Below are 12,818 nucleotides of genomic sequence, written 5' to 3' on the forward strand. Positions count from 1 at the left end.
TACATTTCCTGTACATTTAAACAATTCTGAGTCTTGAATTTTCATTGTTTCCGTAAAAATTTGAAGAAACTCTAAGAATAAACTTTTCGGGTTAACTGCCAACTGCAAAGCTTAAGATGTAGCAACCCCCGCCCCCACACTACCTAGACAAAGAATCTCAGCTGAGAAAGTTGAGAGAAGAATGCTGTGTGTGAAGCTCTGCGTGCCCTCTGCAGTGTCATCTTTTGAAAGAAAGAGCCAAGATGCCGCCAGTAAGGAGTGTCCTCACTTGCCTGAAGGATGACAACAGGCTGACCGCCCTGAACTCGCGTCACCTCGTGGGTCCCCGACCCACAGGCAGCCACTGCTGGGCGCCCATCCGCAGGGCCGAGCGGGAAGGCGGGGGGCATCCCGTGCAAGCGGGCTGCTTGGGGCCCAAGCTGCTGGCCTCCGAGCTGCACTGTCGCCCTGCAGCTTGCCCCTCACAAAGGGTGCCTGACTCGGGACGGGAGCCAAGCTTGGGGCGAGAGCGGAAGGCACCTCTGAAGCACAGCAGACGGGACAGGCGGCCCCACAGGAGCGCCACGCCCAGGGCATGCCAGGCGCCCGCCGGGACCAGCGACGGCGGCTGAGGAGGCACCTCAACGGGCCCGGCTGCCCCGTCTGCTGCCCTGACACCAGGGGACACCAAGCGGGGCACGGTCACACAGCACAAGGGGGACAGGGAACGGGAAGTCGTGTCCTCGTGGACCACAGTGTGGCTCCCTCCCCAACTTCAGCACCCTGCTCGCCCTGCAGCAGAAGCAGACAAGCACCAAGAGAGGGGGAGCGCCTTCACGCAGGGAGCGAGGAAAGGGAAGAGCGCCAGCCGGGACGGGATCTGCAGGGAGCACCCGGGACGGCAGCAGCCGCCCTGGACAACAGGCGTCCCGGCCGCTGCCCCCGCCCGCCACCACTCACTCGGTTCTCTTTCCAGCCAAGAGGGTGAAAACTGACCCATTCCAGCGACTTCTACAGAACTCGGGACACAGGCCAAGCCAGGGGACCCACTGCACGGCAAGTGAGCAGGACACCGTCCCCACACGCGGCAGGCAAAGATGCTAGTAGCATCCGCTCCACGCTGGCTGTCCCGGCCGCCTGCCTGGGAACTGAGTGTACCCCGTCCCCGGGCGCCCTGCCTTCCAGCTTCCTTAAGGCCTGGAGGGGAGGAGAAAGAAGTGTGGGCGGCACCCTGCTCCTTGCTGCAGAGCCAGAGGCCCCCCGGTGCTCCCTCGTCTCTCTGCAGCCTGGCAGTTGACTGACTAGTCAACCGTCTAAGGCAAGAAAAAGAATTTGAAAAAGAGTTTGTGACTGGCTGGGCCCAGCACTGAAGAGGCTGGCTCCGACCACTGCTGTGGTTTCCCACACCTGCCCCCCATCTGTGCACGTCCTAAAAGTCCCTCCTGGGGTGACCCCAATTTGAAAGCGCCACGGCTGAACTGCTTGGACTCTAATACACATCCCATGTTTTTCCCCAATCCAGTAACAAGACAAAATCTCTAGGTCAGTAAACTCTCTAGGCAGCCATGAACACAGGCGGCCCTGCCCCACTGATGAAGCAAAGCCCCCGCCCACCCCAGTCTGTACAGCTACACAGGAGTAGCCAAAGCAGATTATCGAAATCTACTCAGTGACAGGCAGCCACAAGAATATCATCTCAAGGTTGAAAATGTTATTTTTCCTCATACACTTGATTAGATGTCCAAGGAAAAAAAATAATTCGATAAAAAGTCTTAAATTCTCAAGTTTGTGACTCAGCTAGGCTAGGCATCTCTTCTTTAGAAATTAACTAAAACAGCTTCTCTTCATTTGGGTTTTAAACAACAATGTGTAGACCCCTAAGGCCGTTTCGCACGAAGTGCTGAGCCTGTTATTTAGTTTTCCAGGGAGCGCAAAGCAGAAATTACTACAATATGAAAACCATCCCTAGCGCCGGTCACCCTGGGTCTTCCGTAACTGTGCCCCCGCGAGCCCTGGTGTGGAGCACGACAGAAAGGACAGTAGCCGGGCTTGGAGGATTTGATTCTGTGCCTAGCTATGTTACTTATAAGTCATCTAACCACTTCCAGACCCACTTTCCTCATTTTTAAAATGGAATTAGACCATCCACTTAGTTCTTTACCAGGGAATGGGGGTGTCTATGAATCCTCTGAAATTATATGTAACATTTTGTATGTGCGTATGTGCATTTTTCCGTGTAAAGAGGTCACTGAAACAAAAAAGGTGAGAACCCTCAGGCTGGACAGCCGTTAACGTTCCCTTACCTCACTAAAATGTTTATGATGCTGTGGCAAGAAAAGAGTTCAGTAGCCCTGGGGGATATTAGTCCACAAAGACAATATTTCACTGTAAGTAAACAACTTAAAGCGCCGCTGACTGGTCTCTTTCATGCACACACGCACACACGTGTTCATAAGGTACCTCCGTTAAGCTTCCTGCTACTAATTAACACGGCACAGCTTGCTGCGTGTCACTCACATTGTTACCGGCATGTTCATGTGCAAAATCATTTATCTGAAAAGACAGTTCTGAAATAAAACAAACGTCTACCTAAAAACCTAATTCTGTGTGTCCACCAGGTACATGTATTAATCTTTATCGGTGAAGACCAGCTCCCACAGAATAAGCCAAAGTTACCTTAAAAAGAAAGTGATCTAAGAGGCTCGCTTTGGGCCAACGTGAGTGAGCTCCACCGTGTTGAGAGCAGAAATTACATTTTCGAGCAATTAATTCATCAGTGTAAAGAGTAAGTATGCAAATAATATAGTAAAAATTAAGGACATTCACAAAAAGAAAACTCTTTCCTAAGCACATACAGTTCAATGCCTGGGATGGAAGGTTCCGCGTTTTCTACGCCAACAGTCAGGAAGCGGGTAAATGGGGAAAAGAGACCACTCACTTCCAAGAGCTTCAGCTCCTGCACACAGCTGTGCAGCAGCTCTAGGGCGCGCTGAGCCACCTCCCACGGCCTCTGCAGGAAGAGGAGCAGGGTGCACTGGCGAGAGAACAGGTAACTGCGCAGATCTAACAGGGTGGCTTCTTGCCTCTGTATCAATCCGCGCTTCTCCATATCTATGGGCTTTCGGAGGATCAATCCATTCCAGCTCTTCACCGGCTGGCAGAAAAAAGTCAGCCAGTTGGCACCATCTAAACAAACACACATCGTGAAAGGCGCTGACTGCAGATTCCTCCACCTCACTGCGCGGGACCGTGAGCCCTAGTGGACCGACAGGCGGCTCAGCTACTGGATAGGCCCGAAGCGCCGGCCCACCCCTCTGTCTGCGGGGACCCTGTCTAGGGATGCGGGACAGGGTGGTGACCGCAAGGACACCCACTGGGTACCTGGCACCGAGTGATGGGCACTGGGGGACAGGATGTCGGCCACGGGGCACAAGGCCGTACCAGGCCCAGAAGGTCCTGAGCAGGTCAGGATGCAATCAGAGGCGGCCAGGCTGAGGGTCAGGGACACCTCAGGCTCTGCGGTCAGCCGGCCCCAGGAGGAGGGGCGAGGCCCGGGCGGGAGCATGCTGAGTGTGCTGTGCGGCTCATCTTCCTTCATTTCCGCACTTCTCCTGACTTATCTAAGCCTCACGCCTGTCTCAACTCAACCATGTCAATACCTGAGTCATGCTCCTACAGGAAGGGACGGCAGGCACAAGGAAGACGTAGTGGCAGGAAGCAGAGGAGAAAAATTCTTTAACTGTCAAAAATTTCCAATAAGACTCCTCGATTTTAACTTACAGCCCTAAGACTCAAATGTGATCTTAAAATAAATATAAGAATCTACAATAACAAGTCACTCAATCTTTATGAAAATTCTTTTCATCTACCCATCTCCCTCCAAAAGAGAGGTGTCACAGCCACCTAATTCTACGTTCTCTTCAGGAAGTGACTCACGCTGGCACACTTACGTTACCATATGGCTGAAGTGCCAAACACAGCAGAGCATCCTTTACTGATCTGAACTCAGGCTCAGCTGATTCAGGGCCCACTAAGCGAGGCGTCCCCTCCCCAGCAGGCCCCTCTGCCGGGGCCCCCATCCCCAGCACTCTCCTGGCTCCCCCCACATTTCAGGCAGGCCTCTCCTCGGAGAGCCTCCCAGGCCATCTGTCTGACACTAAACAGCACCTACGTCACCCTACCCCTGCACCCGTGTCCTCTTCTGCAGGCCACACTTACTAGTCTCACTACCTGACTTCAAGTCACACTTTTGCTTTTCTGTTTCTGTTTCCCCTTCATGTAAACTCCATAAAAGAAGGAATTTTGTTTTGTTCCCTACTGTATTTAGAACAGGGCCTGGCGCAGAGTGGGCTCTCAGGAAGTATCTGTTGTATGAATGAACAAAAATGAACAATATTATTTAGCTGCTAAAGTTGGTCCAGGCTTACTTTTGGTTTTAAATTGCCCCAGGTTTATTTTAAAACTGAGAGAACAAAGAAATTATGTAACACATAATGTAAGAAACATGTGAGCTATCTGAGATATATATGTATAATATGGATATGTAAGATATAAGAAATGGAATTTTACCTCTTCTAAATTTTTAAAACTTAATTGGTGAATACTTTGCTTTGGTTATATGCTTATGTTTGTGTCTCAGCAAAGTAAGGAGATCCAAACCTGAACTGCATAAAAACTGTTTTGGAGTGGGACTCAGTGGGTGACATTTCATCACTCCCAGAACAAGGGCGGTGCCCACAGCCCACGCTGACTGTCCCAGCACCTCACTTCCTACAGGTCTCCTAGCAGACACTACAGTCGCTCCTTGGAATCATGCCTTTCTTCAGACACTGTGACAAGGGTTCTCAAAAGAAGCCCCAACAAAGATGTCTATCACAGCACTGCTTGTGGTAGCAAGAGCGGAAACAACCCAAATGTCCAACACCAGTGGGCTGAATGAAGTCTAACGAATCCACACCATGAAGCACTCTGCAGCTCTTGTCAGAAACAACTGAGAACCTGATCTGTTAGCTTGAAGAGATGCCTGTGATGGACTGTTAGGAAGAACAACAAGCTACAGACAAAGGTCATGATAATATGATGCCGTTTCCTTCAAAATAAATATCAAGCAAAGAACAGTGAGCACAATTATAAACTTTTTCTTTGTATATGGGTCACTGTGCTAGTTTTGTATTTTTAGAAGACTTTAAGACATCATTTAAAAGTTTAAAAGGAAAATGAACACCCTTTACAATGGTGTCATGTAGGACTCACTGTAATGAACTCTCACATATTACAAAGACAACCTCTCAACAGAAGAAAAAGATTCCCACTCTTATGCTAGCAAGGAGGCACAGAATCAGAAGCATCACTAGCCAGCTGTAGGTTGTAGAAATGACACTTCATATCTAAAAAACAACTTCTTAGACACTTTCATTCCTCAAGATTCTTCTACAAGTGTAAGTGACTAATTCTTAATTCTCATTTCATTTTCTATAGGAACCATGGGAATATACTGTATACAATGTTTTTTAAAAAACAACAACAAAAGATGATTTAATCATTAGGTAAATAAACAGCAGCTTCCATACTATTCAAAAGTGGGGAAAGCTATGTTGAGAAAAGAATTTGTTTCTAAAACTTCATTACTCACCCCCAGCACCAAAGTTGACAACATACTGAGAAAACAGAGCGTCCAGTTCATCGTACTGCACCAGGGCATCTTCAAACTGCTGTAGCATCTCAAAAACAAAGGCAAGTTCCTCCTATTTACCCAAAAAAAGTTAAAAAAACAAAAGCAAAAATATAAATCAGTGTTTTGAAACAAGTAGCTATGAAAGATTACAACAGAGAAAAGCATGCAGCATAATGAATAACGCTTGTGCTATACCAAGAAAAGATCAATTTAATGACCACACATGTCAACATTTATGCACACACAGAGAGAAGACCAGAAAGAAGCAGGGAACGACCAACATGATCCCCGGAGTCTCTGCGTGACCCACCAGCAGACTGGGCCTGACTGGTCAGCCTCTCGTCCTCGGTACTTCCCTTGCCCCCAGACACACACGTTTTCAGTAGAATTCTGCTGTACGGAGGAGCAGAATCTTCCCTCCAATTACCTATTTATTTATATCTATATAGACTCATGGACATGAATTTTACCCCACAGGTTGAAACCCAAGTCTGTTAGTACTTATTCTGCTGCACAAACTGCTCCCACTTTGGCCACTGAGGGGGCTCCTGGAGGTGGTGCATACCTTCTGCTGACAGACCTCCACCTTCCTTGTGCACCTCTTAACTTTCTGGTTCTACACGATACTGTATTTTCCCTACACCAGCCCTGGAATCAACCACTTCCACGGAGCCCTGGCACCTTTTATTGGAGAATGCAGTTTAGAAACCAAGATCTTGGCACCGAGTGTGTTCATTGCTACTGAGGTGTCATTTTTTTCTGGGCCCCATCAGAGGGGACAGCAAGGAAATATGTGTGTGTGCATTAACCCTCACCTACACGTACCTCTGTATTTGTGACTCTATCTAGCCAGCAGCCATCCAACCATGGGTTCACACTGATTCTAAACCAGCACCACTGGGTTCATTTAGACTCCCTCTTTCCTGGTTTGTTACTCTTAAAAAATAAGTTTAATAAGCTTGAAGGGTAAAGAGACAGGGAAATCTGAAAGATCTGTCATTGATCAATCATACAGGGAATTATGAACACATTCAAATTCCCTTAAGTGACCAAAATCATCCAAATACCACTAAGACAGAAGCATCAGAATAAGAGATAAACTTCAAAATTTCTAATGAGAATTGGTCTTTTATTTATTCAAAATGCATTATTTCTTCAGTGATTAATATACAAGTGATGTTTAAATATGAAAATTACACTTTTTCAGTCAAAACATGGTAAACAAGAACAAGGAACCCAAAGAGCAACATTCGTATCACTCCGCAGTGTTAAGAAGGTCTCCTCCCCCAAACTACTCTATTACACATCACTTTGTTCTCTTAAGACTTTTCTTCTTAAAAGAGAAAGAGTTGAGACTTCCCTGGTGGCACAGTGTTTAAGAATCCACCTGCCAATGCAGGGGACATGGGTTCGATCCCTGGTCTGGGAAGATCCCACATGACGTGGAGCAACTAAGCCTGTGAGCCACAACTACTGAGCCTGTGCTCTAGAGCCCGCGAGCCACAACTACTGAGCCCACGAGCCACAACTACTGAAGCCCGCGCACCTAGGGCCCATGCTCCACAACAAGAGAAGCCACCACAATGAGAAGCCCGTGCACCGCAACTAAGAACAGCCCCTGCTCGACACAACTAGAGAAAGCCCGCACACAGCAACAAACACCCAACGCAGCCAAAAATAATAATAATAAAAAATAAATAATTTTTTTTAAAAAGAGAGAAAGAGTTGATTACAGACCATACTTTTGTAAACTAGAGTAAAGAAACCAGCTTAAGACAATCTTTTATTGGAACCCAAGGTTATAAAACAAAACTACAGAGGAAACGTTCTTGGGAAGTCATAATTTAATCACAGCACCAGGCACAGAGTGGACGTCTTTATCATCAGGATCATCACGACTGCTGGGACTCCTCTGCCTAAGCCATGTCCACGGGAGACACCCCAGGAGGCCCGAGACGCTAACAAAACCAGAAGGACTCTGAGAACAAGGCCACTTCATAAAAGGCTAGACGCCAAGCTCTGAAGCAGCAGGCAGCTGACAGAATGATTACTCAGCAGACCTCTCTGATCCTCTGCTTAAGAAGCCAAGAGGATGAAGCATCATTTGTTACCTACCGTATTGTCTTTTGGTTTTAAAAACTATGTCAATATGAATTACCAAGAGAGCTGCCTTATTCATAAAGAATGAAAGGGAACGAGAGAAGAAGGAAACAGCCTAGTTCTATATAATCAGCCAAGTACCTGCACCATGAAATAGTCACAGAAGCTCCAGCCTGGCTCAGTCCTCTTCTCCCTCAAGGTTCTCATGTCATCCTCAAACTTGCCTAGGTTTTTGGTAAAAGACATAAGAAGCAATGTCCTGAGTTTGGTCAGGAAAGCATTCCAGGATTCCTGAGTTCGGGAGGAGTCCTTCAAGGGGTCGGAGAGCACGACACACCTGTGGAGAGATGAACGGACTGTGAAGAAACCACCGCAAGCACAGAACCGCTGCCCCCCCGGCTACCACTTTCCTGGGGCGCAGGTTGGCATCCTCCCTCCCCTTCCTTCCTTCCTTCTTTAATGGGTAGAAAACATTAGGCAGGTGGTGAGAAATCAGATCGGGAAAAGGCTTCATCGTGAACTGATCTAATGCCACATGAGCAGTCAATGCTGTTCCCAAGAGTGCTGCTGTAGAATGGACTGGAAAGGGGGAGAGGGATTTACGATGAGTCTTGAGTCTTAGATCCTGCCCCCAGGGCTCTCTGGAAAATAAGCTGATCGTATCTCACTCAGTTCCCAAACCCCATTTGCCCTGCCCCCTCCAAAAACCTTTTGGTTCCTTGCAACTGACAGACTAAAATTTAGATGTTTTCACATGGCACACGAGGCCCATGACAACACGGACCAACCCAGTTGTCCAGCTTTGGTTCCTACTATCTCCAGCTCAAGCCCACTCAGCTTCTCATGCTCTCCCGTCTTTTTACCCAGCACCTTCCCCGCACAGCCTTGCTCAGCTGACACACCCTCACTGAACCTCTCCCCCAGCCTCGCCCCTGCTGCTCTGCGCTTGGACCCACTGCGATTCCACGACCACAGCAGTCAGTGCGCCCTGGAAACGCCTCCTCTCTTTGCTGGTCTGTTTCTCCCACCAGACTGTGAGCGCCTCGAGAGCAGCGTTAATAAATACTTCATCAATAAAGGCTTAGAAAGATATTGCTTAACGTGTAGGTATAATACAATTTCACTACAAAAAGACTTTGTACGCATGGTGCAAAAATATCAAAGGCATAAAATTACAAGTGTTTCCAATGGATTTGGAAAAGGCAGCACATTCATCCGAGAGACTGGAAAAGGTAACTTTCTTTATCCTTGATAACAATAATTCAGAAAGATGAATAAATCTGAACTCAGAAATAACTTTTAAATATTGATGCTATGAGTTTCAACACTCCTCCTCTGTAAATATTTTACCTGAACTACCAGCAAGTAGCAAAATGAACAGATTCTAAGTTTCATTTTCTCTGAGCTCCATCATACCTCTTGGAGGGAGGACTAAAGCTACGGATTATAAATCAGTGGACACAGGGTGAAACAGCCATAGTCTAGGTGGTCCACCAGGTGAGTAACCAGCACCAAGAAGAAGATTTTTAAGTCGGTGGCCAGCTTTAATTCAGTCATTCCATCCCCACTAGATTCTGTTTCTTCCCCTGAAAGATAAAGGGGTCCAGTCAGCTCACTCCTAAGCCCCCTCCCTCAAAGGACTCACGTGTTTATTCACTATATGAGCTGCGAGGGTCTATCAGCTCAGTAGTTTCTCCTTAAGGCATTCTCAAGGATTATAATCCCTGTTTATTCCTGACCAGACACAGAGTTCTCTACACCTACAAGGGGTAGATGAAAAAGGAAGCTGACACAAACACCAATCACCAAAACGATGTTTTCCTTCAGTGACCTGGTGCCTATCAATCAGACAATATATTCATTACACTCTCTATCCCTTATTATGCCCTTCAACATTTACTGTTTCTACTACATCTTCTTCTTCTCTTATTAATTAATACAACAAACTATGCTTCAGAAATTCACATCGAGCGTAGTTAACTGAGAAAGGGAGAATCCAGAACAGCTCCTCAAGTCAGGCGTGGTGGAGTCTGAGCTGGAGTAGAGCAGCGTCCACATGGCACGCGGCTGCATGGCAAGGAGCTCCAGGCTGGGGTCTCCACCAGTCACGGGGACGCTGCTGGCACAGACAATTAACACACGACCCTCTGCTTCAGCAACACTTAGCAAAAGCCTGAAAATGCACAAAAACTTTCACCAAGCAATTTTCCTTTTAGAGAGTTATCCTAAGGAAATAATTAAGGATGTAGATAACATCTGAGCTAGAATGATGTTTACAATTTTATAATAATAAGTAAGCAATAACTTATAAGTCCAGTGGAGGACTGTATAAATAACTTATAGTGCATTAATACTATGGACTACTATATACTAACAATAATAGTGTAGAAATACATTTACTGTTCAAAGAAAACATTCTGTATTAAGTGAAATCTATACTTTTAAGTACAGACTTGTCAAAGGTGGCTTTGCAAATTCATGAAAATCAAAATGTTAGAAGGCATCTCTAAATATTGAAGATGAAATGCTAAAAATTTTAGTAAGTTAAATTTTTTGTATAAAGAATAATCATTAAAAGCAAGTTAGTTTTAAATGGGCCTAGCAGAAACGTACTTTTGGAAATTAGATAAAATTATAACGTAGACAAAAACAATCAATAAGCACTTCAAAAAAATTATTACACAATTTGAACTTTTCGTAAGCTTAGACTAACACACCCCATTAGTACCAATTTATTTACTTAACAAAATCCCAAACAAATATGATTTCTTTTGTTATATTAAAAACCACTCAAGGACTTCCCTGGTGGTGCAGTGGTTAAGAATCTTCCTGCCAATGCAGGGGACACGGGTTCGAGCCATGGTCTGGGAAGATCCCACATGCCGCGGAGCAACTAAGCCCCTGCGCCACAACTACTGAGCCCACACACCTAGAAGCCCGTGCTCCGCAACAAGAGAAGCCACCGCAATGAGAAGCCCGCACACCGCAACAAAGCGTAGCCCCTGCTCGCCACAACTAGAGAAAGCCCGCGTGCAGCTACAAAGACCCAATGCAGCCAAAAAATAAGTAAGTTAATTAATTAAAAAACAAAACAAAACAAAAAAACACCACTCAGAGGCCATTCGGGTTTGACTTTGGGCTCCCCCCGTCTCAGCATTCCCTGTGGCCCACTTCCCCTCAGATGGTAAAGCTGCTCTCTTCCCTACAGGCCTTACGGCCGTCCACTCTTCTTTCAGAACAAAAATGTTAGTACACCTAACCACAGAGAGGAAAAGGACACTCAGTAATGGAGCACCTAGCAGAATGTTAAACTGATTCCTTTGAGATAACTAATGTATGAATAACAGACCACAGAAAAAAATCCCCGGAAGTCCAGATTGAGTGAGATTTCCCTAAGATAAAGTGTAAGCTCAACCATCGAACTCAAACTTTAAATACAGCAGGTCTGAACATGACTGTGCACCCAGCATTGTGTGGAACACAGAAAGGAAGCCCACACGTGGCTCCCTCCCCGGAGAACTGTCAGCTCATCAGGTGGGCCTGACACAGGATGTGGTCAAGTGGCAGCCACGTGGCAGGGTCTGGTTGGGACTCCTGGCCGCACACACCCAGGATCTCTTCCCTTAACTCCTCGCACGTCCTTCATTTCTTAGCCCCCAGAGCGGGCCAGCTCCCCTACTCCCAGCTCTTGCCGCACTCTGGAACCTTCTGTCTGAGCATTTGCCACTGCGGTGACCACAAGTGTGATGACTTGGGTGTGAAGTAATGCCCGCCCCTGCCGCTAGACCACGCAGTATCAGAGCAGGGACGAGGCTCACCACCGCATCCCCAGCGCCTCAAGTGCTAAACTGCCAGATACAGACTAAACTGGCCAGGTGCTGAGATGCACTGGCCGGCACAGCTAGGCATGGACTCTTCACTTCCTGAAGAGACAGGAAGTGAGCTACCAGCAGGAGAGAACAGGGCGCAGACACGGCTGAGCAAGAGGGGAAAGTAAGTCCAGGTGCTGAAGTAGCCACCAAAGTCTCAGGTTCCCTTTTAGAGTTTCTGAGGAAGACTAAACCAGCATTTTATAACTACTTCTGTCTTAAGGAACTCTTACTAGGTGTTAAGGTAAACAAAACACAGGGTCCCAGCACCAAGAAACGCCCAATGGCCTGCTGTACACAGGCTGCAGACTTCTCAGAGCCCTTCCTGTGCTAACACCCATCGCCGGCCTTCCAAGGGGACCCACCGTGGTCTCTCCCACGGTCACCAGGCCTCGGGGCCTCCCGGCCAGGTAACCCGTTGCAGATGACTGTTCAGAGCTTCTCGCCAGCCGGCCAGGAACTCCACGAGGAGAGGGACCTAGTCTTCTCCTCAGCACCCATCACATGCTCAAGTGTCAGGCATCGGACAGGTGCTCACACAGCAAATATTTACTACCACCCGGAAGCCAGTAAACTGTAGCATCCAGACATCAGCCCAAAGAGGTGAAATGAAGCATACACTTACCTGTCACTCTGTTTATTACAGAAATCGTTTCTTATTTTGTCCACAATAGAGGTCCGGGGCAGGATGTTGGTTTTGTTTCTTTTCTTGGCGTCGTTTTCAACTACCACTATTAACCAGTCCACAGAGCTATGAGCTTTGAGAACATTCTGCCACTTGGTGAGGTCGTCTTTTACTGTAGCTTTATACACTTCAGTATCCTGAAAATAAAGAATTCACTGTGAAAGCAGGTTAATTAATATCCTTTAGTGTATATGGCAAATGTGTCCAATAACAGAAGACAGCGCGCTTTCCTGCCCCGGGATGGGGACGCTGCACAGAAAGCCCGGCACTGGTCCCGGCTGCTGGCACTCTGGGCAGGCTCACACCACACCCCAGGTGTGCGCTGTCCCCAAGACCAGGGACGCCGGGGGAGGTCTTCCAGCGTTACAGAGGAAGAGGTGGAGAGGCAAGGGCCGAGCAAGCTGCCCACAGCAACACAGTCTGCTAACTAAGTTGGGACTTTAAAACCCAGGTCTGCAGGGCCAGAGGCCATGGGCCCAAGCACAACAGGGTCCCAACACGGTCACAGCCC

The 12,818-nt window shown here is 47.3% G+C and overlaps 1 protein-coding gene across 2 annotated transcripts in view; it reads right to left on the minus strand.

Moving 5' to 3' along the window:
- Positions 1 to 12,818, minus strand: part of TRAPPC10 (trafficking protein particle complex subunit 10) — an 88,885-nt gene that overhangs the window by 35,550 nt on the left and 40,517 nt on the right. For both annotated transcript variants that reach the window (XM_060010245.1, XM_060010244.1), the window contains exons 4-7: positions 12,248 to 12,444; positions 7,895 to 8,090; positions 5,612 to 5,723; positions 2,918 to 3,165 (exon numbers count right to left, since the gene is read on the minus strand). In XM_060010245.1, coding sequence (XP_059866228.1) covers positions 2,918 to 3,165; positions 5,612 to 5,723; positions 7,895 to 8,090; positions 12,248 to 12,444 — 753 coding nt within the window. The remainder of the gene's footprint in view (positions 1 to 2,917; positions 3,166 to 5,611; positions 5,724 to 7,894; positions 8,091 to 12,247; positions 12,445 to 12,818) is intronic.

Source organism: Delphinus delphis, chromosome 4 (assembly GCF_949987515.2).
Source record: "Delphinus delphis chromosome 4, mDelDel1.2, whole genome shotgun sequence".
NCBI classification, from domain to species: Eukaryota; Metazoa; Chordata; class Mammalia; order Artiodactyla; family Delphinidae; genus Delphinus; species Delphinus delphis.